At 44.3% G+C, this 25,576-nt stretch overlaps 2 protein-coding genes across 2 annotated transcripts in view; both read left to right on the plus strand.

Moving 5' to 3' along the window:
* Positions 1 to 31: 31 nt before the first annotated feature.
* Positions 32 to 23,689, plus strand: nampt1 (nicotinamide phosphoribosyltransferase 1). Its single transcript, XM_030341219.1, has 11 exons — positions 32 to 256; positions 5,460 to 5,616; positions 8,287 to 8,390; positions 10,334 to 10,462; positions 13,973 to 14,131; positions 14,652 to 14,788; positions 17,504 to 17,729; positions 18,448 to 18,567; positions 19,005 to 19,145; positions 19,738 to 19,872; positions 20,355 to 23,689. Exons 1-11 carry the CDS (start codon positions 203 to 205, stop codon positions 20,466 to 20,468), a joined length of 1,476 nt encoding a protein of 491 aa, XP_030197079.1. The 5' UTR covers positions 32 to 202; the 3' UTR covers positions 20,469 to 23,689.
* Positions 23,690 to 24,850: 1,161 nt separating this feature from the next.
* The window catches only part of sypl1 (synaptophysin-like 1), an 8,938-nt gene continuing 8,212 nt past the window's right edge, over positions 24,851 to 25,576 (plus strand). The window contains exon 1 of the mRNA XM_030341240.1: positions 24,851 to 25,213. Within this exon, the coding sequence (XP_030197100.1) occupies positions 25,142 to 25,213 (72 nt within the window). The 5' untranslated portion in view covers positions 24,851 to 25,141. The remainder of the gene's footprint in view (positions 25,214 to 25,576) is intronic.

Here is a 25,576-nt window from a genome sequence, read left to right on the forward strand (position 1 = left end):
TCAGCGCGCTGCAGCCAGTGTTGCCAGATTGGCTGGGGAATAGGGCCCGATCTGGCAACACCTGGCTGCTACTCGGCTGCTAGAGTTCCCGGCGGCTTGCACACAGACATACACACGGCGCTCCACACAAACACACACATACACACGGAGCTCCGCACACACAATACTGACAGCTGCGACTGACTCAGAACCAAGGGGAAAGATGGAGCACAGAGACAGCGATTTCAACATACTGCTAGCGACCGACTCCTACAAGGTAACGTATCTGTGTTATGTTTCTACGTTTAAAGGGGGTTCGCTGTTGATTATAGAATAAAACAAAAAAATATAAAAACACGCAGAGGGGGCGATTCCCCAGTATAATAGACCCGTCAAGGTGGTTTAATCAGCACCAAGGCCATCCCGCGGTTCTGTGGCATCTCCGATGGTTATCGCAAGGCCAAATGGGGAGGAGGAGGAGGCGGAGGAGAAGGAGGATAGGGCAGGTCGAAACGGGGTACCAATTTCACCGAGAAAGCATCCTCCTCCAGATCCAGGATAAAGCGACCCTTACAGCCGCGACGAACACAAGGACGAACCCCATAAAACCCGCCTCGTAAAAGGAGAAAACGTTCGCGTTTTCCCTCCCCCGAGCTTTGTCCGCTGAGGCGCGTTGATGTGCAATAGGCGCTAGCTAGGTAGCTCGCTACTAGCCAGGGAGACCGAAACAGGAGATTATATGAAAGGTGGTGGGAAGCTAACGTTAGCCTGAAGGTTGCCAGATTGGAGGGGAAGTCTGGCCCAATCTGGCAACGCTGCTTGCAGCTATCGAGCAGCCATAGTCTCTTCTGGATGATGTGATGAGCCGCACGTGAGCCTTCCCTTCCCTTCCCAGCCCAGGTTGCGCGAGCAGGTCGCATACCCGCTCGCGCACAACCTGCTGTGGCACCATGCGCAAATGCATCAATGGACACACAGGAATTTAACTTGGCATCCAGCACTTAACACACAACTAGGCAGACAGACAGACAGTAAAATGGGGGGGGTGTGGGGGGGGGGGGGGGGGGGTCACTAGTCCGAAAACGAAATTAAAGATTCGTCTGATCTGAGTCTCGGTTTCTTGTGACCCGCCCACCTGATCCTAAAATCGAGAAATCGGGTCTTGCAGCGAATTGAAACGTAACGTTGTAGCGGTGTAATGTTATTATTATTTTGTTATTTTGTGTTCATCACAGTTAATGTTTTGAAGATGTATGTCAATTGTTATGCTTTGGTCGACGGGATGGAGGTTCCGGGGGACCTTGTTTTGTTCACCTTGCTTTTAGTTTCGTTTTTACAGATGTGTAATTTCCCTATTTTAACAAGACTTTGTTATTTGTGCCGGTAGGATAAGGGAATGGTTAATACCACGGCAGGAAATATGAGGTTACTGGTACAAATGAGAATGAAAAGCATTAAAGCAATGTGGTGGAAATAAAACGAAGCTTTTTCTGTTAAAGAGACGGTAGAGAAGTCTTCATTTTCAAGTAAACACACTCAATGTGTAAAACAGAGCTTTACTTGATTTCAGAAGAACTGTTTTCTTAATAAGCTCTTTATACTATCAAGGATTAACATATAACATATATATTTGAATGAAGCTAGTCTCTGATATGGTCCTGACTAGTTTAGTTCAGTCTAATCTGCAAATAACAGAGTATAAACTCTAGACCACAAATTGTTCTATAAAATGATTAGGTTTGAATGTATTATGGGTCATATTGAGCAACATAAGCGCAATATGAACATCTAGTTTTCAAAGTTTCTCCCAGGGAAGGTTAATTACTTAGTGGTTCCTCCACTTTAGGCTACAACCTTTGCAGTCAATTCTTATTTCAGCATGGCCTTTCCCATGTCGTAGATGTAGGTAGGACGTCTCGGACTGTTGCATTTGAATCGAACATGATCCAGCTTCAAACTCTATTAAATGATTACAAGTTGAAGTACCATATATCCTGTTCCCAACCAAGCTGTCATCCCAACATGACGTGCAGCACAAATACATTACTAGCATTTTTTTTGATTTTATTTTTTTATTATTATTTATTTAGTCTGTAAATAGAATTAGTAGCATTTCGACTCGTCCATATCCTGGGGCGCATGTTTAGAACTCTGAATACATCATACTGTAACATGGTGGGCATACAAATTTACGAAATAAGCTGCTTGTTAAGATTGTGTGTGTGTGTGTGTGTGTGTGTGTGTGTGTGTGTGTGTGTGTGTGTGTGTGTGTGTGTGTGTGTGTGTGTGTGTGTGTGTGTGTGTGTGTGTGTGTGTGTGTGTGTGTGTGTGTGTGTGTGTGTGTGGTAAACGCACCTCTAAACAGAGTCTAAAGCTTTTGCTTTGATGTGGATCCCATTTCATGCCATTGAGTGTTTCCTGGGCTGGCCTTCGTCTAATGGCTTAATATTTCCGTTCTGGTGATCATTTATTATTCCTTCTTGTAACCGGATGACTCTTCTGTTGTGATTTAAGAAAATAAGATTGCTAACCAGATAGTCCTACGCAGACTTAAGTGACCAACAAGCCGGTGAAAATACAAACAAATTCTGACTGTTTTCTTAAGTCCCACTAGGGATCATGTTACTGTGAGTCGATGTGCTTTGTATCCATACAATGTAGGTGGGTGTGTGTGTGCGCATCTCAGTTCTTCTCTCTTTATATTCGGTCGGCCGTTATGGGCTCTTAATGTTTGTTTGGGCTTTTGTTGTTGTTGCCGTCCACGCAATCGGCTACGTTGGCTGCTTTTGCGATGTACTCTGTATTCCCGCTGGTATAAAGTCGACAGTCAAACTGTTCTTTGAAGTTGAATCTCGAGCCAGCGTTTGCCATCTGAGCGAACAGCGATATTTACACTAAAATATCTCACAAACTACTTGGTATACAGTTGCATTGTTCCAAAGTCGTATGAAGGAGGGTCACTTGACGAAGCTAAGATGTGTGTGAGTTAGTTTGTGTGGTGTCAGGCCCATGTGTCGTGTTGTTTATCTCTACACTATTTTGGGTCCTCTGAGGTTGAGGGGGAAGGACAGGGTCACAGAAACACTATTACAGTGACATTTACCCGGCTATGCTAGCCCCTTCTCCTGCAGTAAGCCTCTCCAGCAGTGGCCAACGTTAATGAATTTATTTCAGTCCCTGACGTATCCATGGGAGACTCAGACATTGGTGGGCTAGCTTAACAATGAGCCTGCATTGTAAGCATTACACGCAAGTCAAGCATCACAACAATATGTTAACATGACAACGTCAGTGAACTACAAGTAATAAAGCCATTCAGTTAGAATTCCGGAGTTCTGAGTTTATTACGGGTAGCACTTGGATATCTTGACGTTTACTTTTCCGACCTGCTACAGTAGTTTGTGTGTTATGCTCTGGTCAACTTCCTTATTTGTTTTACATATTCACAAATTTCCTCTTTTTTAGCACAACAAAAGAAACTCTGGGAGTTTCAGTTAGAAAAAACTCAAAATAAACACACTTTCCTTGGAGCTCTGAGTTAATACAGTAACACCATTCATCCCGTTGGCCGTGTGTGTATATCAACATGAACTCTCTCGCTCGGAGTAGCCTGGATGTGTCCTGGCATGCATCGGTCCTCGGATGACTCAGCCATTCAAACCTAATTTGATTGCCCGTAACTTATGACTTTTATGCTGCTGTTATGCCTATCCATTTAGGGCTTACTACACCCTTTCAATGTTCCTTCCCTCTGGGTTCTGGGGCAATTATTCCTTGGCCTTTAGAGGGCTTTGTGTTGGAGGATGTTGTTTAATGTCGTCCTGGAAAGCCCTTTGACTAACTGTTATGAATAAAGACATGCATAAAATTGACTTGGACTTGACAAAGGATCCGGAAGATCTTTTAGGTTCCGGGGACATCGTGTGTGTTTGTGTGTGCGTGTGTGTTTGTTTGTGCTTGTGTGGGTGTTCGAGAGAGATTCGGAAACAGATGTTTGGCTTCTTGGGAACTCTTCCAGGAGTGTGAGCAGAGTCTGTTACAGGATTCTCATTTGTAAAGGTCAGCAAAAATACGCAGTATTATCATTCCACTAAAAACATGCTGTTCTTTGGCCATGGCGCACTGCTTGTGGTGGGTGTGTAGGGCTTGTATAATGTCCGTATCCTAATTTTAGACGTATTTTCACCAAGTCACCTGACAATCTCTCTTCCTGTTTGACCTCAGCAGCATCCAAAGTCTGTGGTCACATAACCAGATAGGATTCTTTGGAACTCGTCCATTAGAGAGGGGGGGCTCCTCAAAATGTTCAATGTCAGGCTAGTGTAAGTCAAATGCCAACGTCCTCTTGATAGGGTTTGGTTGCATAGATAAAAAGCCATGAACTTTTAAGTGACCCAAATTCATAAGGTCGTATTTTTTACACTCAAGTCTACCTATCGACATGAAACTTTGTTTTTACAAACATTACAGACAATTGAGAATATGATTGATTAATTTCTTCAAGCTGCCAGGATGCAAATACAGGCGAGCTGAGAAAATCGAAAGTGAAAGTGTTTGGTCTGACCCTAAAGAGCATGATGTTTCCGAGAAAAGATATTTGAAGCAACTGGAAATTCCTCTGCGAAGCCAACCGACACCAAATTGAATAACCTTTTTTTTAAAGGGATCAACATTCTTCTACTATAATGTTAGTTTTTAATGTATGCATTCTAAACAATCTACGGAATGTGCACATTTATCAATCAACTAACCAATGTGCATGTCATCTGTGGATGATAAATTGCAAATATAAAATCACCCACATGTACACGCTCGTACACACCTACTATGCTTCGGATCGTTTGAGTGTGGCAAACTTTTCAAAAGTAAAGCAATTACAAGATGTCAATGTTTATTAGGATCAAAGCTAAGCTAGGTTAGCTGTAGCCTGCAACTGAGGGGTTGCGCATGCAGCCCCGCTTGAAGTGGATCTTGTGTTTCTTTGACGCCTTTTGATTTGATCGGCATGTATGGGTCCGGGTTCTGAAATCATGTTGCTAGCTTTGCGTAGATGTCTCAGACACCTGGTTGATTGCTTTTTCCTGCAGTCCCCAAAGCATATAGCCTAAGGGCCTAAGAGTGTACTTGGGCGTGAAAGCGAAACTGCATCTCAGCCAACCTTAGGCATGCGGTTAAATGTCAATAAGATAATCTTAAGCACCCTTATCTGGTTATCAGCCAGATGGGTGGCTGATAGCCATAACATTCTCGTTTATACGATCTTGTGTTGCCTCCACTTCTGATATCATCATAGTTTCATCATATTGATTGTTCTTGTAATAACCAATCGCCCTTGCACCTGTTATGGCCCATTAATGGTAGGTTTGGTGCAAATATGCAACCTTAAGTTGCTCATCCATGTGGACGACTTGTAGGTCTGACAGGGGGCTCGTCTGCACGCTGAATCCCCAGCCTCACCTCTGTGTGCCTTCGTCCCGCAGGTCACACATTACAAGCAGTACCCGCCCAACACCAGCAAAGTGTACTCCTACTTTGAGTGCCGGGAGACCAGAACGGAGCCCACAAAGAACCGGAAGGTCAAGTATGACAAGACGGTGTTCTACGGCCTGCAGTACATCCTCCACAAGTACCTCAAAGGTAAGATCGACAACTGTCATGTAGGGCTGCTCGATTATGGATAAAAATCATGGTCACGGTTATTTTGGTCAACGTTTGAACAATCATGAAATCATGATTGTTCAAACGATCATTTTTGAGTTTGATAACATGACGTATTTATTCAGCATGTCTCCCCCAAAAAACACTTTGTAACTGAGAACTTACCAGAAAATTCACAAAATGGTCGAAAAGAAAATGTTCAAATCTAAAGTAATGTACAGATATGTATCCAGCTGTTCTTTCCACTTTCTTTAATACATTTAATGAAAAAAAAATATATATTAATCTGAAAACTCGATTATATTAGTTTTGTGATCTTTTGACGCTAAAATCGAAACGCGATCAAAATTTGTTGAATCGCCCAGCCCTTCTGTCATGTCATACCCCTGAAGATGTACGTTTAAGTTGTAAAACCCAAAAGTTTGTTGTAAGTTGTATTTGTTCAGGGGTAGATGAGTTTGCTGGGTCTTACACTTAAAATTCGCCACCATTGGCTGTAAACAAGTACCTTCCTAATTCCGTTTGAGTACACTCTGCAGATTCCCCACAGCGTCAGAATTGTACTTCTATTCCAAAGATACCCCCACAAGTTTTCCCGAGAATAGTGATGAACATTAATTAGCACTCCCCATAGATATGGTGTCATTTTGATCCACACGATCTTCCCCGAGAACAGTAAGACGAGACTTGACAGATAAATACAGAGGAGAACAGAATGCATTTTGGGAGTTTGGAGTGGCTTTCCTTTCTTTAAAATGTCATCTTTTTTTAAATGTAAGATGGCTAGCAGTCGTTAGGGCATCACAGGAGAGCAAAGGAAGGAGAGAAAGAGAAACAGTTTGCATTGTGTCACGTAAGAGGATTTCATGGTGGGGTAGGAGAGGGGCAGGGGAGAAGTAGATTAAGGAATGGGAAGAAAAGGAGCAGAGAGCACGAGAAACAAAAGAACAGCTGCACTTCAGGCCAAAGCCCAGCTGGCAAGCAGGAATAAATAAGTAAGAAGTAAATTATAAAGAAAATGTAGTGCAGTTTTATTCCACATACCTTTTCACATTGTTCTTAGAATTCTACTTACAGAGTGAATCTAAAAAATTCATTGCTCTTAAAATATTAAAGTTGATTTGTTAGTTACACACGTTTAGCCTTCACAAGTGTCGCGGATGAGTTTATGACCTTTGACAAAAAAAGTCCCTAAATATTCTGACTTGTGGTCATATTCTAGTACTAAAGTCTCTTAAAACATGTAAGCGAAAGCTTTTGAGTTATGCTATTCAATGTCATGGTTGAATTAAACTGAAACTTCGAGATAATAGCCAACTCTGTTCCCACATATCGTTTGCAACGTATCAAATGATGAAGATAATTTGTGACCATATTTCCGCTTTAAAGCCAAAAACTCACTGCTTTGTCCCAGCATGACATGCACATTGCCTTTTGGACAAAGCCCCCATTTAGTGTACCCTAGAAATTAACGTTTCAAGTAGGTGTGTGCGTGCATGAATGCTTGCGTGTGTGGACAAAGATGCATGTGGTGCGCTGCTAATTTAATTACAGTGGCGGCAACAGTAGAATCTCATTCCAGCGTTCCTTGGCAGACAGTCTTTTGCGGAAGTGGGTAAATGTTTCTGACAAATGATGCTGCTGTTTGCGTTAATGAGCAGTCCTTGTTTGTTTTTAGTTTAGGTTTTCGGTCAGACTAAGTTCCTGCTCATATCGTTCTTCTTTCTCTCTCTGTTTATTTATCCCATTCTACCTCCTGCCATTGCCATTTCACCTTCTTATACTCCCTCTCTCTTACCTTTTTCTTTACTGTCACTCATTTAGGGCATTTAGCAGACTATTATCCAAAGCGACTTAAAATAAGTACATTTCTCTGAAGAAAGAGAAACAAAATATCTCTGTTGGAACTCTAAGGGTGTTCATAGAACCAAGTGCCAAGGACTAACATTTGTTAGGTTATAACATTCCCCGTATACAAAAAAGATAGCTAGGATAAGGTGCTTCAAAACGCTAAGTACTGTTTGTAAGTGCAAGGATGTACAACGTACAATAACTGCGTAAGAGCGCACTCTGCTCTCTCTCAATCTGTCTCTCATTTACCTTAAAGGGGACCTATTAGGCTTTTTCGACTTTTATGACCTATAAACGTTGTTATAATGATTGATAGTCATGTTTAACCATACTAAAGTGTCAAATAATGACCTACATGCATTTCAACGTATTCCCTGCTGACAGTCTGGGGTGGCTGTGCAGAGCGCTAAACACTCGGAACAACGTTTGCGATTCACTTGTTCACATTTCCGGGAAATCATCTACGTAGAGGCACTCCTGCCACGCCCCGATATGCCTGGTCAAATCTGCACGGGCGGTGAAGCTCGACTGCCCTTCGCAGGTCTTCCGGAAGGTAACCAATCACAACGGAGTGGGGTTGGCAGGAGGGGGGCGAGGGGGCGGAGAAGGACGAATCCGAGCGTTGACAGAGAATGCTGAAAGCGCCCAGATGAGAGGAAGAGTTTCTCGAAAATCTACATCGTTTTTTGTGCTGTGATTCGTGTCAGGTTGCGCTACAGGAGTCATTAATAAGAAATTAAGACCAGAAAAGTAGTATAATAGGGTCTCTTTAATAAATGTTCTCTGTTCCCCCTGCAGGGAAGGTGGTGACCCCTGAGAAGATCCAGGAGGCCAAAGAGGTCTACAGGGAACACTTCCAGGATGATGTCTTCAACGAGAAAGGCTGGAACTACATCCTGGAGGTAATCTATTTATCCATCAACTGATTGCCCTATTTAGACTCGGATGACCATAATTCATATCTCGCTCAAGCTTTAGTAGAAACCTGAACTTTTAGATTTAGAAAAGAAGGCATCTTTTATTTTGCAAGCAATTCGTTGAGACGCACAGGTTTTGAATCATCGCTAATGGACTGGGAGCAGATGGCGGAGAACGGTCCTGTGTGTATTTTAGTCAGTGATGAATTGATGCCAATGCTTATTTCTTTACGAGGATATCTTTTTACTTTTCAAACCCCTAATGTAAATGAGCTTATGGACCTTACCTCGGGACGGTATTAGGAACTTCATGTTTTATCACTCGATTGCAAATCACTGAAATAGGTTTGCAAAATCGACCTATAAGCCGCCCCGGGAAAATAACCCCCCGCCACAGATTTAGTTCATAGCATCGGGATACATGCCACAGATTTAATTTCTAAAAAGAGGTAATTCCTTCTCATTACTGACCCCTGTGGCCGCTAAGTGAACTGCAAGCTGTTTGAGCCTTTGAGTGCAATGTCCTGGGTTTGAGACGGTAATAATCATTAATATTGTGAGTTGTTAACACAAATAAATCCTTAAAAAGTTTGAAATGTAAAAAAATATTTGGCTTACAAGTCGTCCCTTCCGGTTAGAATATTATAATAGTCCGCCCACCGGCTGTCCTATACAATTGAGTGAGTCGAGCAAGGTCAAAAAATGTTAATCCCTTTTAATAATCAGCTGTTGATACTCTGGTTGCCGTGAAAGTTGATTACAATTCAGTTCATTCATTCAATTAAAAACAATGGACGTTGCTACCATGCAGCAGACTTTGTGTTTCAAAAAAAACATCTTGCCATTGTTGTGCTTTGTGTAAACAAACACCCACACAAACGATTGCGTGCGTTTATGCAGGCAACTTATTAGATCGCCCTACTGCAAGCTGTAGGTAAGCCATCTTTCTATGAAGGTAGTATTGTAGCAAAAGTCTTTAGCACCTGTATCTGCAGATTTTGTATGTGTACACTAAAGTCACAAATGTGTAACAGTAAATTTGAAGTTGTAATTATTTTTTCTACCATTGTAAACACTAAATAGGGTCTACGAGTACACAAGTCTGTGTTACAGGTGCACAAATCCTATCCTGTGCATCACAACTGCAAAGAGTCATGCAATTGACACTTTTGCTGCAATCATTGCAGCGCAGTTGGTGCAATACACATTCGCACAGCCGTGTTTCATAATCTGAGAACATGCCCAAAATGTGTGCATTCGTAAACCCAAATGTGAACTAATGCATCAGAAGTTGCACGTCTGTGAAGAATCTCCTCACAAATAAAATTATATAGAACGCTATGTTGATTCAGCATTTTAATGAGCGAGCACAAATCCATCGTTACAACTGCTTGAATCTGCTCCTGCAAGTCTCAGCTGTAGGTTTTTTTGCAGGTAGTTTTGCGACCCGTCTAGGTGGTACATGTATAGCATAAGTGATTTGTATCCGTATGAGGCAGAGCGTCCGTGGGCGGGAAAAAATTGCAGCAGTAACCGATGAAAGTCAGATAGTTTGTGTGATAGTGAAAGTCAGATTGTTTTTGTGATGATAGTTTTGCGTGGGTGTGTCTGATATAGCCATTGTGTTGCGAACAGACACACACATGCGCTCACTTCTAATCCGATAGGACTTCCAAAATCAGTGTCTGGTTTAAGTTTAAGAAAAGAGTTCATGCAACGTCATGTTTCTGAGCCCGCAAGCAAGTAGAAATATCACACCGCAGTGTGGTAACCCAAAACGAGTGTACACTAAACAAATGTAAGACACTGACGTGTGTGTGTGTGTGTGTGTGTGTGTGTGTGTGTGTGTGTGTGTGTGTGTGTGTGTGTGTGTGTGTGTGTGTGTGTGTGTGTGTGTGTGTGTGTGTGTGTGTGTGTGTGTGTTCCAGAAATACGATGGCCACCTGCCCATCGAGATCAAGGCGGTACCAGAAGGCAGTGTGATCCCGCGGGGGAACGTCCTGTTCACCGTGGAGAGCACCGACCCCGAGTGCTACTGGCTTACCAACTGGGTGGAGGTAAGAGGTCTGCTGCAACAAAACAAGGGCACCCAAACCACAATATAACGCAGCCGTATGGGCCCGCAGAGCCGTGACCTGGGGGCGCCTTAAAACACGATTTCACTCTCTGTCTTTTAGCTGTTATCAAAGGTGACATATTATACCGGCAGGTGTGAGTGTGATCAGCAGTTACAAGCTGTTTTGAAAATCCGCCTCTTCTGTACATCACAAGTGGGCGTGTCCACCTAGATGTGTGACGGATAGATGAGCGACGTTCGCTACACACCACTGGGTAGGCTGGTAAGACCGACCTATCCAGCAACCATCTAGGTGGACGCGTCCACTTGTGATGTCAGAAGACGCAGGTTTGGAAAAAGGAAGAAGTTATGACTTATGATGCTCATCGGCTCGGTGGAGATTTGCGAAGAGCCGAGAATCGCTCAAGAAACCGTAGAGCAGACTTTGAATCAGAGATGTTTTTAAAAAAAGGTTTTATGGGCTGGTACCAGGCTACAAAACAAACACTTGTATGATGCAATGCGCTTTACAGCTATACCGGAAATTTGCTGCTGGCCTCAGTCCTTGGTTTATTGAGCGTTTATTTCACGTTCTATCTAAAGCAACTTACTGCAGATATTGGGGTTCAACCCCACAACCTTTTGGGTGGGAACCCCCTAACTGTCTCTCCTTCCCACTTATCCCCATTGGCTTTGGAAGCTTAAGAATCCGTTGTTTATTGTTTCAGTAGTTTTAAAGATGAACTATTTTTAAAACAACTTAAAAATACAACTACCGTAATTTTCGGAATATAAGCCGCGCCTTTTTTCCCATTTTTCGATTCTGCGGTTTATATAACGGTGCGGCTAATCTTTTACAGCTAACGGCCACTAGGGGACCTCTTAAATCTATGGATTTTACAGGTTACAGTCCACCAACTTTAATTCTATGGGCTCTATGACCGGTCCGCGCCCCCCCACCTTTAGGCAGCGGGCTCCAGTGCGGCTTATATCTGTACACATCATTACATTTAGCTGCTGCGGCTTATACTCCGTTGCGCCTTTATAGTGCGGAAAATACGCTACTACTACTTTACAACTACAAATATCACTCTGCACAGCAACACTCTGATCACTTTAGATGTTGTTCACAAAGATTCTTTAATTTATTCATTGCAAACTCATTTAGGAGAGCTGATCTGTTAAAACACTCACTCCTCAGTCTTCTACTGTAAAGTATTTAGAAAGAAGACAAGCTCGAGTTAACTGGATTACTGGAAATGTTCCCCCGTGTCAGTTTAGGTTTATTGTAACTTACATGAAACAGGATAAGAGTGCCATTGGGCCAACTGAGTGGGAAGTTCTCACCCCCCCCCCCCCTCCCCCCCTGGTCCCCATAGCAACGGGGATGTGGTCAACTATTACATCGGTTAGTCTGCCCTCCCATTCTTTATTTCTGAATATCTCTCTTATCTCTTATGAAAGGAAAACTAGTTCTATCTGCGCTTGAAGTAGACGGGTCAGAGACTCGAGGTTAATAAAAAGGGCTTCTGTGAGAAAACCAATGCATAGGGGAAATGTCCTTTGGAAACGCATGATTTATTTAATGAATGCAACTTCTCTCGGCCTCGCGTCCACCTTTCTTAAATGGAAAGTTGCCCCATCCCTCTCAAGGAAGCCACCAGTCCTGCATTCTTGTTTTTCTCCCTCTTTCTCACTCGTCCTCACTTGACTGATGAACACAATGAATGCTTCTGCTCCCTCGATAATACATTATGTGGGTTGCACTTCCCTGTATTGAGTGGTTTATTCCGAGTCTATCTGACAGTAAGCATCTTTCTCCACCTAATGCAAATGATATAAGAAAGTCCCTGAAGCAATTGTGATTCAGCCTTTGTAGGTAAATTTATTTTCTATTACATTTGTTATTTCATGTGTTTGTTGCAGGATATTGGCAAAGTGTACCTCGAAGTAATGCTGTTCAAGAGGCAAAATTGAAGTTTGTGTTTTGTATTGAAACCAAGTTTATTGTCCGCGATGCCGCAAGATCCGACATCTCACCGCCTACCAAACAAACGGGGATTTCCAAATAAAAAGATCCGTTAACAGACTCCACCCCACATGAATTCTGTTAGACTTGAAATTCCTCTTAGGAAATGACGCCTTACCGGTGTTAACTCATGCATGGGCCTGTGCAAGAGGGCTCATATCAAGGGTAACACGCACAAACGCACACACAAACGCACACCCAGATTGGCTGTATAAGACATAGGTCATGGATATATTTACACACACACACACACACACACACAGCTTTAAAAGACATAGGTCATGGATATATTTACACACACTTTCCTTGTGACGGATTTAAAATTAGAATGCTCTGTGTCCTTGGCCCGCACGTACACTGCATCATTGGGTTAAACCTTTTTATCCCTCTCTATCTCTTTGATACTCTTGAGTGTGGCGCTCTCTGTTGTCTTTCTTTCTTCGATACTACTGTCACACATACTTTCATAATTTCGCTCTTTTCGTCTCTCTTTCGTTTTTGTTTTCTGCCTTCTTATCTCTTGTCCCTGTATTGCCCATCCTCCAGTTTGGTGTGTGTGCGTGATCGTGTGCGGTTGTGTGTGTCCATTCACTATCCTCAGTCCGACATTGCTAGATTGTGCGCTGCGTATTCCCGGTAAAAATGTCAAGGCCCCATAACGCAGACGTCGTTTGTCCACAGTTCAGACAAAGAAATGTCCAAACCAAGTGTTTACAAAAGAATGACGAGATAGTGGAATCAGAACCTTGGTTGTTAGCATCGCTGCGGCGTAAAGCAGTCTGTAGATATCGAAACGCCAGGAGTTGTAAGCTGGTGACACACCAGCTGATCCAAACGAAAAGCAAACTTCACGTATTGAGAAATATACTTAGGTATGATAAGGCTGGTGGGAAACGGAATTTAATTTCCACTTACATTTTTATTGTTTATTGTAGGAGTGCTCTGGATGGGAAGTAAGGCTTCTGAGATAGTTTTAATAAACGTAGGCATCCATGCTGTTCCCTGTCCATTCCAAACCCTGGAACTAAGCCACTTCGGAGTGGCTTAGGTGAAAACCCGAAAGGGTTTTTTGTTCTCAACATTGCAGGGTATTGTACCGTTGCTTGATCTTTGGCTGCCGCAAACAAGTCTGATTTGTCAGTGTTGTGATCGCCGTGTTTGAAAAGTGGGGAAGACACGTTAATACCCTAAGTAATTTCCAAAGCCGCACTGCGATTTGAAAAGGTAACTAACTAACCTGTTCACACAAATGCATCTTCTCAGCCATGGTATAAATCAATCTCGTAGTAAAGCTTTGATCTCAGCTGGACGGAAGAGTGAGAACTTTAATGGGCCATTTTTGACGGTCCTTACAAATATCCTTGCGTCATCTAACCAATCATTGACCCTTTTGCTCTCTTCAGAAATCAGAAAGTGTGAGATCCTGTCCATTAACCCCCTCTCTCCCTCCTCCTCCTCCTCCTCCTCCTCCATCCTCTCCAGACGATCCTGGTCCAGATCTGGTACCCCATCACCGTGGCGACCAACTCCAGGGAGCAGAAGAAGATCCTGGCCAAGTTCCTCCTGGAGACCTCTGGCAACCTGACGGGCCTGGAGCTGAAGCTGCACGACTTTGGATACCGGGGCGTCTCATCCCAGGAGGTACGGCCGAGCCCGACCAGTCTGAGAACCTCCACAACGCTAACTCACTCGCCTGGAGTGCACCTTGTCCTTTTCTTCCCCGTCTGAGGATGAATAACGTGCATCGTAATCGTATCTTGGGGTGAAAGTATGGGCTTCTGTGTGTCTGTTTTGTCTGCCTGTCCATTTTTTTCTACTAGCCGGGTTTGTCTGCCCCTTTGTTGCTTTGTTGACTGTCTGGCTCTGTGTCTTCCTCTTTGTGCCTGCCCTTTTGTTTTCTGTCTCGCCTCGTCTGTACATCTGTTTTTAGTATTTATTCATCCATATCTATGGAAGGGAAAACTTTGTATTATTGGCTTTGAGGGAGACTGTCTTCAGACTAGGTGATGGAAATGGAAACGGTGGATCCACAAACAAGACACATCATCGACGAACAAAGAAAATAAATGCGTGCTGCTTTGTGACTTCTGACCGTACTTCTGAATCATCTCTTCGATGTAATAAACATCGCCCCGTTCTCTTTCTATCCCCCCCCCCCCAGACGGCAGGGATCGGAGCCTCCGCCCACCTGGTCAACTTCAAGGGCACCGACACCGTCGCCGGGATCGGGGTCATCAAGAAGTACTACGGGACCAAGGACCCCGTGCCCGGCTTCTCCGTGCCCGCCGCGGAGCACAGGTAACCTGCGGTCGAACCCGTGGACGACACGATGAGACTTTATCGTCGGAGCAAGTCTGAATCGGTCTTGCATCCCACCGGCTCTATTTACAAACATCACAGACAAGACTTCGGGACAGGACGTCAAAAACCGGACATCAAGACAGAACCCACGATTAAAATAAAAGTACTTACATTCATCATAACATTACGGCAGCAGACGATGACATTTAAGGCCCATCAGTGTTCATTCGGTCTGGGCCATATGCCCGCCCATATATGTGTCAAAGGGACATTATTATGCCACCAGATGTGAGGGTGATCAGCCGTTACAAGCTGTTTGAAAACCTGCTTTTTCCTGTGTGTAGTTCCATCGCAAGTTAAGATTTTCCATTTCCACTCACACTTGGTGGCATGAAATCACCACCTTTTTTAATTTTCACCTTTCGGTTCGTCTTAGTACTAAACATGACGTCAAATCGCTATATCCAGATTTCCGGAGCACACCTCGCACAATTCATCCCGCACCTGCACAGACACATCCTCTAGTAGTTGGTCGGTCGTGTATGTTTTAAACCTGCCAAGGTATTGGAGGAAAGCGTATCTTATTGTGTCCTTCGAGGATAGACGGACGTTTTCTTTTGATATTTCTTCGTTCTTCTTTCTTTTACCTCCTTGCATGCGCACGTTAATCCTCTTCGCCCTGAGATGCAATGCACACGAATGCTACCATGCTACATGTCAACCTGTCAACAACTGTATGTTGACATGCAAATGGGCTATGTTAACAGGCTATGTTTTCATACTAACAGCCCATGTAAACATGCCAACAGAGTATGTTACTAGGCAAACAAGCCTATGTTCTAATTGCTTAAAGGCTATATTAACATGCTAGCAGGCTATGTTTACATGCTAACATGCTATGATGACATGCTAACAGGATACGTGCTCACACGCTATGTTAGCGTGCTGACAGGGCAGACGCTACTATGCCGAGGCGCTGCTTGGGTAACCCCAGGTTTATGTCTGCAGGGATGGCGTTCGCCATGGCGATCATTACATAAGCGCTCCCCTGTTTGTTTGGCACAGGGCCGCTGGGGAGCGGGCCCTCAGTGAAATTCCACTTGGTGGGGCGGAGAAGCTGAACCGAGGGTTTTGTTTGTTTTGCGGGAGATGCCGACCCACGCAGGCCTGTCGAAGCTCGTTAATACCTCCAGACCCATAGCAACACACGGTCAATCTCACCCGCGGAAGATTTTGGAACTTGTCCGTGTCCATGTATGTGTATTGAACTTCGGAAGGTCATTTTGTGTCGATTCAAAGAAAACGTTGTGTCAGTGGATCCTTCATATCCGTTTTTAAATCCATATAAAATGTGAAAGTTAAGTGGAAGTATTTACGAAACCTATCCCTGCTTCTGGCTTACCGTAAAGAGGTAGGGCGTTCACCGGCCCGAATCGGGTCCTTCTGTTTGGCGGTCCATTAGGATAATGAGCCCCATGAACCCATCCTAGGGCTCGTAAACCCATCAGGGCAGACCTGCGTCTCGTCCCGGCAGCTGCAGAGACGTGAGGCTGCGTGGCAACCCGAGCATTCCTCCTCTCTGCTGGGCTAACAGGTCGGACGGAGCACTGAGGAAACATCATCCACTTATTGAGCACGTGTCACCCAGAGACAAACAACGCAATCGCTCAGTGCATTATCGAGTGCCATGCAGATGCAGGCGATTCTCTTTTGGGTGTACGTGTCTGGGTTTCTCTGCGTCTTTGTGTTTCTATGTGCACCGATCTGGTTGTGTGAGGACTGATTGCAGGTCTCTAGTGCCAGTTTGTGTAGATAGTGAAGTGCTAGGGAGTTAGGGTGCTCGGGCGAAAGGTACCAGGTTCGATTCCCAATGCCCTCTGGTAAACCTTTGTGGGTCTTTTGAGGAAGACGAAGATCACACACCTGTTCCATAGCGACAAGCGTCTGAATTGACTGTGTGTGTGCTGAATGACTAGATTGTTTCAATATAATTAAGTGTATGCGACTAGGAAAAGACCAGGTACCAAACTGGTTTTGGATACGCAAATGCAGGCAATGGAAACCAACTGGAGGTTGCTCTTGCTGGATTTACATAGAATTTATGTTGATTTGTATCTGTCTACTTACAGCTTATATAATAATGTAGAGTTTTATGTAGAATACCACCGTGTTAAAATCCTTACATGTCATACATTTCACTCTGCCCACAGTTAGCAAGTCAGCCTAACCCATCAGGAAATTCTAGATTTTACAGGAAGCCATGCAACCAGGAAGTTCAGTGGAATTAGGAGTTTGCTGGAATCTACCTACAAATACTCTTCTGTGCCTTAGCTCCTTAATGGAAAACCTGGACAATATCGCCCTCTTCTGGACGTCCTGTGTTATTGCCTGTTATTCTCTATCACTGGTGATGCATCACCTATCCTGATTCCTGTTAATAATATACTGTGGCTTTTGGGTTTTCATTATAATAAGTAACTTTTAGTTTCCCTTACTTGGTTTTCAACAGTTTTACAACTTGTATATTTTAGACTATTTTAGACATATTTTAGACTGATATTTCCTAGTCAAAGCAGTTTATCTAGTTCACCCTAGTTGACAATGCTTACCAAATGCTCCTCCATTCCATTGAAGCGGCATATGTTTCAAATTAAAAGCGCTGTGTTAAATCTTTCAAAATAAGAGCGTGTTCTATTTATTTATTTTTCCCAGCACCATCACAGCATGGGGCAAGGACCACGAGAAGGACGCCTTCGAGCACATCATCAAGCAGTTCCCCAACGTTCCCGTGTCCATCGTGAGCGACAGCTACGACATCTACAACGCCTGCGAGAAGATCTGGGGCGAGGACCTGAGGAGCCTGATCGTGTCCCGCAGCGCCGACGCTCCCCTGGTGGTCCGGCCCGACTCAGGAGACCCCCTGGACACCGTCCTGAAGGTGCCGTGCATTTTTTCTTGTCTGCCGCTTTTATTTTGAAAAGCCCTCCCCGGGGGCTGCACTCACTAGCGTGTGACTTTATTTTCTTGTAAAAATAAATAAATGGTATCTATGCTTTTATTTCGAAAAGCCGTCCTCGAGGGGGGGGGGGGCTGCACCCCGTTGCTGGTGACTTTAGTTTTGCAATCTATGCTTTTATTTTGAAAAGTTGTCCTTGTGGCCTTCCCCTCGACTATTTTATTCACTCATGGGTTGAACGCTGTTATGTCGAAGTGAATTGAATCACGCAGGTGCCCTGGAGGAGAAAATTAAACTGAGCTAAAAATATCTCCTTTCCTGGAACACACACAGTTCTGGAGATCGTGACTCTGGGGCGTGTCAAGCATCGCTTCCTGTGCAACCGCGGTATGCGGCGTCGGTTCGCAGTGCTCAATGATGTGGGCTATGTAGATAAACTATCCCTTGGTTTACATAGTAATTTATGATCTTATCCTGTCTCAAACACGCTTTTATTTTGAAAGGACTATCTTATCTAGGAATGTACAAAGTTGAAAATCCCCACATAGTTTCCTTTGTATACTCTTACTCCTTGTACAACCAATATGATACCATAAATACCATAATATGACACAATGGATTGTATCAGTGTTTATAAGCAGCATATTAACTTGCTTTTTAAAAGTAGTATTAAAAGCGAGTTTCGCTTTTATTCCTTCAGGTCCTGGAGATCCTTGGTAAGAAGTTTCCCCCGACGGAGAACTCCCTGGGCTACAGGGTCCTGCCCCCCTACATCAGAGTGATCCAGGGGGACGGAGTGGACATCAACACCCTGCAAGAGGTACACACACACACACACACACACACACACACACACACACACACACACACACACACACACACACTGACACACTGACACACGCTGGAGTGCAAGAGCACTTTGAGCAAACGCGCCTGTGATAATCTGTTGGTTTAAACAGTTAAAGTTAATATAAAAGTCAATAAAATGAATATAACATGTAAAAAAAAATTAACGGTACTTCTGGAATATTCTCCGCCAACCCCTTCTCCTAGCAATTGAGAAAATAATAAAATATAATAAAAAGGAACAAAGGAAAACCGTGTAATTCTGTCCCCATCCATATGTAAATCAATATATGTAATCTTTCAGAAAGGCACATGCTTCTCGTAACAAACACAGTGTTAAGCGTCTAAAGAAGGACGTAGACCATCTCCCGTCACAACGTCAACCCTCCCCTCTGCCCCCCCCCCCCCCAGATCGTGGAGGGTCTGAAGGAGCAGAAGTGGTCCATCGAGAACATCTCCTTCGGCTCCGGGGGCGCCCTGCTGCAGAAGCTGACCCGGGACCTGCTCAACTGCTCCTTCAAGTGCAGCTACGTGGTGACCAACGGACTGGGGGTGAGCAGCATCGAGCACCAGACCGCCGCCTCAGAACCACGTCGGTGTGGTGGCGCACGAAACCCGGCTTATCGTTTAGCTCATCGATTTAGTTGACAGGGACCGTGTGCAGAACAGGTTCGATACCAGAGTTCGCTGAAAAGCTCATTTGCATCTGTGGTCCCCTTAGCGTGGGGTTTATGGTCCAGTGGTTGTTGTTGTTGTTGTTTGACTCCCAGTTGAAAGGCTCTTGGTTTGAAACTGGGATGTCTGCGGTCTAACAGGAGGCCTCCCTGAGCAAGAGGACCTGTCCCGTCCTTGATCAAAGCCGCTTCTAAATGGATCTTCACATTTGTTGTTGTATTTAAGTCTTGTTGGTTTTTGAAAGCCTCTGCTGGATAGTTTTACCGTGCGCTATTTCACCGTATAATAGACTGTGGGCGTGTGTGTGGGTGTTGGTTGCTTTAAGCGTTTAAGAGTCCAACCAGACTTAAACCAGCCGGCATCCACACACACGCCCACAGAGGCTTTCTTAATTTATTGAGGGGAGATACACGCGTACGTTACCATGGTCGCCGCTCGGAGGCGTGACGGCTGTTCTCCGCGGTCGCAGGTGAACGTGTTCAAGGACCCGGTGGCCGACCCCAACAAGAGGTCAAAGAAGGGGCGTCTGTCCCTGCACCGCACCCAGAGCGGCCACTTCGTCACCCTGGAGGAGGGCAAGGGGGACCTGGAGGAGTACGGAGTGGTGAGTCGGTGACGCACACACGTGCTTGTACACACGCAGACAGGCAGACAGACAAACACATGTTTGGATACACGCAGGCACACACGCACGCACGTATGTATAGACGAACACTCACACACTCGCGCGAAGACACCGGCACACACATATAGACACACACACACACACACACGCATACGCGAGTGCACAGACAGACAGGCATGTATAGACACACACAGACATGCACACACACACAGGCAGACACATGTATAGACATGCACACACACAGGCAGACACAGAGACGCACACACACACACATGCAAAGGCACGCACACTTTCTGCTTACAGCTTACATTGACGTCGTCGTGTTCACATCCGCTTCCATCAAAGAACCATCTGAGAAGATGGACCCTCCGCCCCCTCCCTTCCTCGCCCACCTTTCACTCGCCTCTCGTCTCTTCTCGTCGCCGCGACGCCTGACCTCTGACCTCTCCTCCCCCCTCCAGGACCTCCTGCACACGGTGTTCCAGAACGGCAAGATCGTGAAGACGTACACGTTCGACGACGTCAGAGACAATGCCAAGCTCAAAGACACAGAGAAGGAGGAGCTGCTCAAATAAGCCCCCCCCCCCCCTTACATAACCACCCCCCGCCAAACCCCACCCCACGCAGAACACCCCCCCCCCTCCCCCCCATTCCTCACCTCCTTGGCCTCCACTGTCACCCAGCGTGCGGAGGTAGGGTGCACTGATGTTGATGGCCCTGTGACCCCCCCCCCACCACGACCCCCTGTCCCCCCAGGTGAGACATAGAGAGAGAGAGAGAGAGAGAGAGAGAGAGAGAGAGAGAGAGAGAGAGAGAGAGAGAGAGAGAGAGAGAGAATTCAGATGTTGACCACGTTGGTCGACCACACCTCTTTTCCCCACCTAGCAGCTTCACCATTCCCACCCCCCCCCCCCCCCCCCCCCCCTCGCCGAACCGATTGGCCCTCGTCTTCTTCGGCATAAAAAAAAAAAAAAAAAAGTCACAGCTTCCTTCCAGCGATCTGTGTAAACTCCTGTCTCATGTTTGTCTTTTTGTTGTTAATTTGGTTGCTTGGTCACTGACGACCGGTCTTTAGAGAGAGGGAGAGAGCGAGGGGGAGAGTGAGAGAGAGGGGGGGAGAGAGAGAGAGGGGGGGAGAGGGAGAGAGGGAGGGAGAGTGAGGGAGGGAGGGAGGGAGAGTGAGGGAGGGAGGGAGAGAGAGTGGGAGGGAGGGAGAGAGAGACGACAGAAGATGTGAGCTGGAGAGAAAGTGAAAGTGATGCTAATCCACATCCAACCATATCGATGACATGTCCTTACCCCCCTCCCTCCCCCCCATATATGGTGTACAGAGCTGTGGAAAACCTATATATGTTTAAATACTGTTTAAAGTCAACTTTGTCTTTTCATGTGAAGGAGGGAAATAATGCGTATGTTTTTTGATTGGTTGCACTGATTAGGTGTGTCAGCTCTTAAGTCCTGCACTACTGGGGATTTGGGGTCTGGCCCCCGTATAAAGAAGATTAGTCAATGTGATGATGTGTTTGTATGCATTTTATTTGCATTTTGTGTAATATTTTAACTTTGTACTACACACTGATTTCTTTCCCACTGATCTGTTTTCCCATTCGATCCTTGCAGCTTAAATTGTGTCTCACCAAAAGAAGTGCTTCTTTCATTATTATATAGGTCTAATTAATATACTCTGCGGAGTCTGCATGAGTGAAATACACTTATTAATCGTAACTAGCAACCAACGAAATGTGATTGGTGTTTTCCACGAGTGTAAATTAGTCGTTCTCCTTGCTTCTAGAACTAGAACTGCTTTTCCCAGAATGCACTGTTTGAACATACACTGACGATGGTGCCGTCCCTCAATTCCGGTCGATATAGTTCGGACTAATGCACTTTGTTTTTGCTGGTTTGATGAGAAGACCTTTGGCCACCAGAAGTCGTTCAGATATCTTTTTTCAGGAATCAATTGGGGCGAAGTTTCCTTTTTAGTGGATTTGAACTGAGTTGTCCAAAATTTTTCAAAAATAGGTATGTAGAGTTATTAAGGAATGATTCCAGGAATATAAGACTTCTTACAGCAGTAAAAGTCCCCTTCATAACAAATTCCACATCTAAACCACAAAATGTTCACAGTAAAACAATACGTATATCGGACAATGACTATTCCTCTAATCCCCCTGGATAGGCGTGTGAGATGTTAAATGTTCCTCCAGTGATTGACTATGTGAGAGTGTGCATGGACTGCTGTAAGCACACTGACGTTTTCTTCCTTTTCAAAGTGAGTCAGTTATTTTTATGCAAATCTGTTTTCTGAGTGGGGGGGGGGGGTGGGACATCTAGGGAATTTAAAATCACTCTTCCTTTAAGTTGCTTGGCTTTTTGTTGTGATTGGACGACAGGCTGTAGGAATGCTAACACCGTTGCTACGGGCTCAGTAGAGGAATTTTAACATCAGTCACAACAGACAGAGGATAAATACATACTTTAAGGTTGAAGAGAAGCAGGTCTTTCGGATTTGTCTATCAATTCAACATTGTCCTGTGTATCACTGCTTTAATCCCCCCCTCCCACAGACAAGCAGGAAACACTTCCCCAAGAGATGATTCTGGAAAGTTGGAACGTGCCAATTGGGTGTTGAAGGGGGGGTGTACGTTTAACTGGACTACCACTTCCCAACAGCTCTTAAAGCCCGGGTACGAATCCCGTCCCAGAGTCCTGTGTGTGGGGTAACATCTGTTCGTATCCTCCTTTCTTCTCCATGGGCGATGAGATAGAATATACGTGTGGATATGAAGGAAATGCAACTGCCAACTGCTGTGGAAAAGCTTTCGCTGTGCCCATGGTACCCTAACCTAGTGGCCTTGGGCCCTTTTGACCCTTGCAACATTCTTCCCATCGCTCACGAAACAAAACATAACATCTCGTCATGCGTGGCAACTGTGCTACCATAGTTAGCCGTTGTGGTGCTTTTACCGTTTACGGGGATCGGAATCTTGGGATTTCATCAAGTCCAGTTGGAATCTTGTGATGTCATCAAGTCGTCTCTTCCTGCCTGCTTTTTAAAGGGCACTCGACCCCAAACTGGAATGCCAACCGTACATCTCAAAGCATTATGAGCCTAGCCTAGTCGTTTTATTATGTCTCCCTTTTTTATGTTATGCGGTTCACTCTTAAGTGGAAAAACAAAAATGTTTTTGGTTTAATATTTTGATACTATCTGGGTTCTGATTACCTCTAAAGAAAATATTATTTTGTATGACATACGGTCAGGAGGTCGAAATGAAGCCAATATTGCAGTAAATAGTTGATTTACAAATGTTTGCGGCCAAACTGCCCTCTTGCTTGTCAATACCACAAGGTATCTGACTGAGGAAGAAGAGGGTAGGTGAGGAAGGAAGGAAAGCTCTGGAAATTATCATTCTTTCATTTTTGTTTTTCAAACGTACCGTTTTCTACCAACAGTTATCCAAAAGTGTGTGTGTTTGTATGACACATGAGTCAGTCATTGTGCTTCAGTCTGTTAACGGGTATGTATGTGTGTGTGTGTGTGTGTGTGTGTGTGTGTGTGTGTATCTTTGTGCGTATGCGTGTGTGTGTGGACCTGTGTGAATGCTACTGCGTGATTATATTACAAAATACAAATGAAGTGATTTTTCTTTCTTTTCTTTGTCGTTTCATCGTATGTATATGCTGGTTGTCCCACGTTCTCTCCCCACACAAGCTCCCCGATATTTTAACTGACATAATTGTTGCTCTAATGTCAACACGGCATTGATTAAAGGTCACACCATGTCGATGTGAATTGAGTGTTTTATTATTATTACTTATTGAAAGAAACCAATAGGATTTAACTGGATTATATAACATATGTTACCATGTCTTATATGGTCTATGTTATGCAAACTTAGATCTAATATTGGTGTCTAATAGAACGGAAGTCTTCACCAATGTCAATCCAAAAGGTAATTAAGGGTATTAACCCTAATCAATCTACATCAGGGGTCACCAACACAGTGCCCGCGGGCACCAGGGCGCCCCCAAGGACCACATGAGGCACCCGCAGGCCTGTTCTGAAAACAGCACTACTCATTCTTGAACAACTCTTTCCCATCTTTTTCAAGTCATTGTTGATAATTATTGTGAGAAATCATTAACATGACTTCATTAATTAACCTGTCTTCACATAGATGAGTATCATTAATCATTAATATTAATATATAACTAAAGGCAAACTGAGCAAATTTGTTATTTCCGAAGAGTTCATAGAACTGGGTGCCCTTCGTATGACTCAGTGCCCATGAAGTAGCTCTCAGGTTCAACACGGTTGGTGACCCCTGATCTACATGGTGTAATCCTTCAGCAAGGGGCCTCAACTCTACCTGCTCGATTGGTAGTTTAATTGGAAACATTGTCCAAGTAAATGACGCCAATCTGAATCATTGCCAGTTGTGATGACGTCAATTTGATTCATTGCCAGTTGTGATGGATTATTCAAACATGCCAATGTTTGAATAATCTTATTTTTAGGTAATAATTGTAAAAAAAATAAAATAAAATCCACTATTGTAAACTAACTGTAGTTTCGGAGCAGAGAACACAGTTTAACTGAACTGACCAAATGCAAGGCAACAGTAGCCTTCCACTATATCCCTAAACTCTTCATTATCTCTCTTCTTGTCTTTCTAACTTTGTTTATTCAGAAGGTGAGATTAAGGGTACTTGTCTTATTGTCTCAGTTTAAAAAACGTAATAATTCCAGGCCTTGTGTTACCCACAATCATATGACTGAGTCAGCAGCCCCCCCAAGGGTCATGTATTAAAACCTCTCATGTTATACCCTGCAGCGCCAGCAGGGGGCAACACCATGGCTTCATATTTCCAGCTTTTATACCGTTTATTCTAGACCAGGTCGAAGCAGGATCTGACTCGACTTTAAATCTAAATACAATTCTTGATGGCAAAGGGGTTTAATGGTGTTTAAGTAAGACGATAAACCCATTTGTATGCAATCGAAGGGGTTTATCTTCTCACCTAAGCTCCGTTACTACTCTTATTTTGAAGGGGATGCTTTTTTTTCCCCATTGGATGTAAAACTTTTCTCTTTGCAGTCAGCAGCACCGCCTCCGCGATTTGCGTGGCAGCGTCTGAACTCTACCCCGCCACCACGTCATTCCTGTCAGGGCGCTTCATTCTTCCGCTACCTTTGGGATCCGAGCAGAGAAAAAGTGCGCAGGTTCGATTCCCCCCCAGAACCATGATGACTGGATTTCGGCTGAATCTGTCCCCGCTCAAAGAGCCGCTGGGCTTCGTCAAACTGGTGGAGTGGGTGAGTCCTTCAGATCTTCTGGAGACCAGTGTGTTCTCCGTTCTGGTGCGCATGAGGATGGGAGGGGTCTGGTCCGAGGTTTTATTATGTTTTTGGCGTTTTATACATAAAATAAAATAGTTTATAAGATATTGAAATGGGAGTTGCAGACTTGCCATTCCATCTGTGATCATATTCAATTTTCATGAGTTTTCAAGAAGTGTAGTTTAGGGGAAGTCCCCTAGTTATCTATCTAACTTTCTGTCCTGCTGTCTGTTTGTACAAAAATGATTAATTAATGGGAAGTCATTTATGACCTAAACGTCAGGCAGTTGTCGATTAATGCACGGCACAACAATAATTAACCTTTGGCACAATGGGAGA

This window comes from Gadus morhua, chromosome 19, assembly GCF_902167405.1.
Source record: "Gadus morhua chromosome 19, gadMor3.0, whole genome shotgun sequence".
Classification (NCBI taxonomy): Eukaryota; Metazoa; Chordata; class Actinopteri; order Gadiformes; family Gadidae; genus Gadus; species Gadus morhua.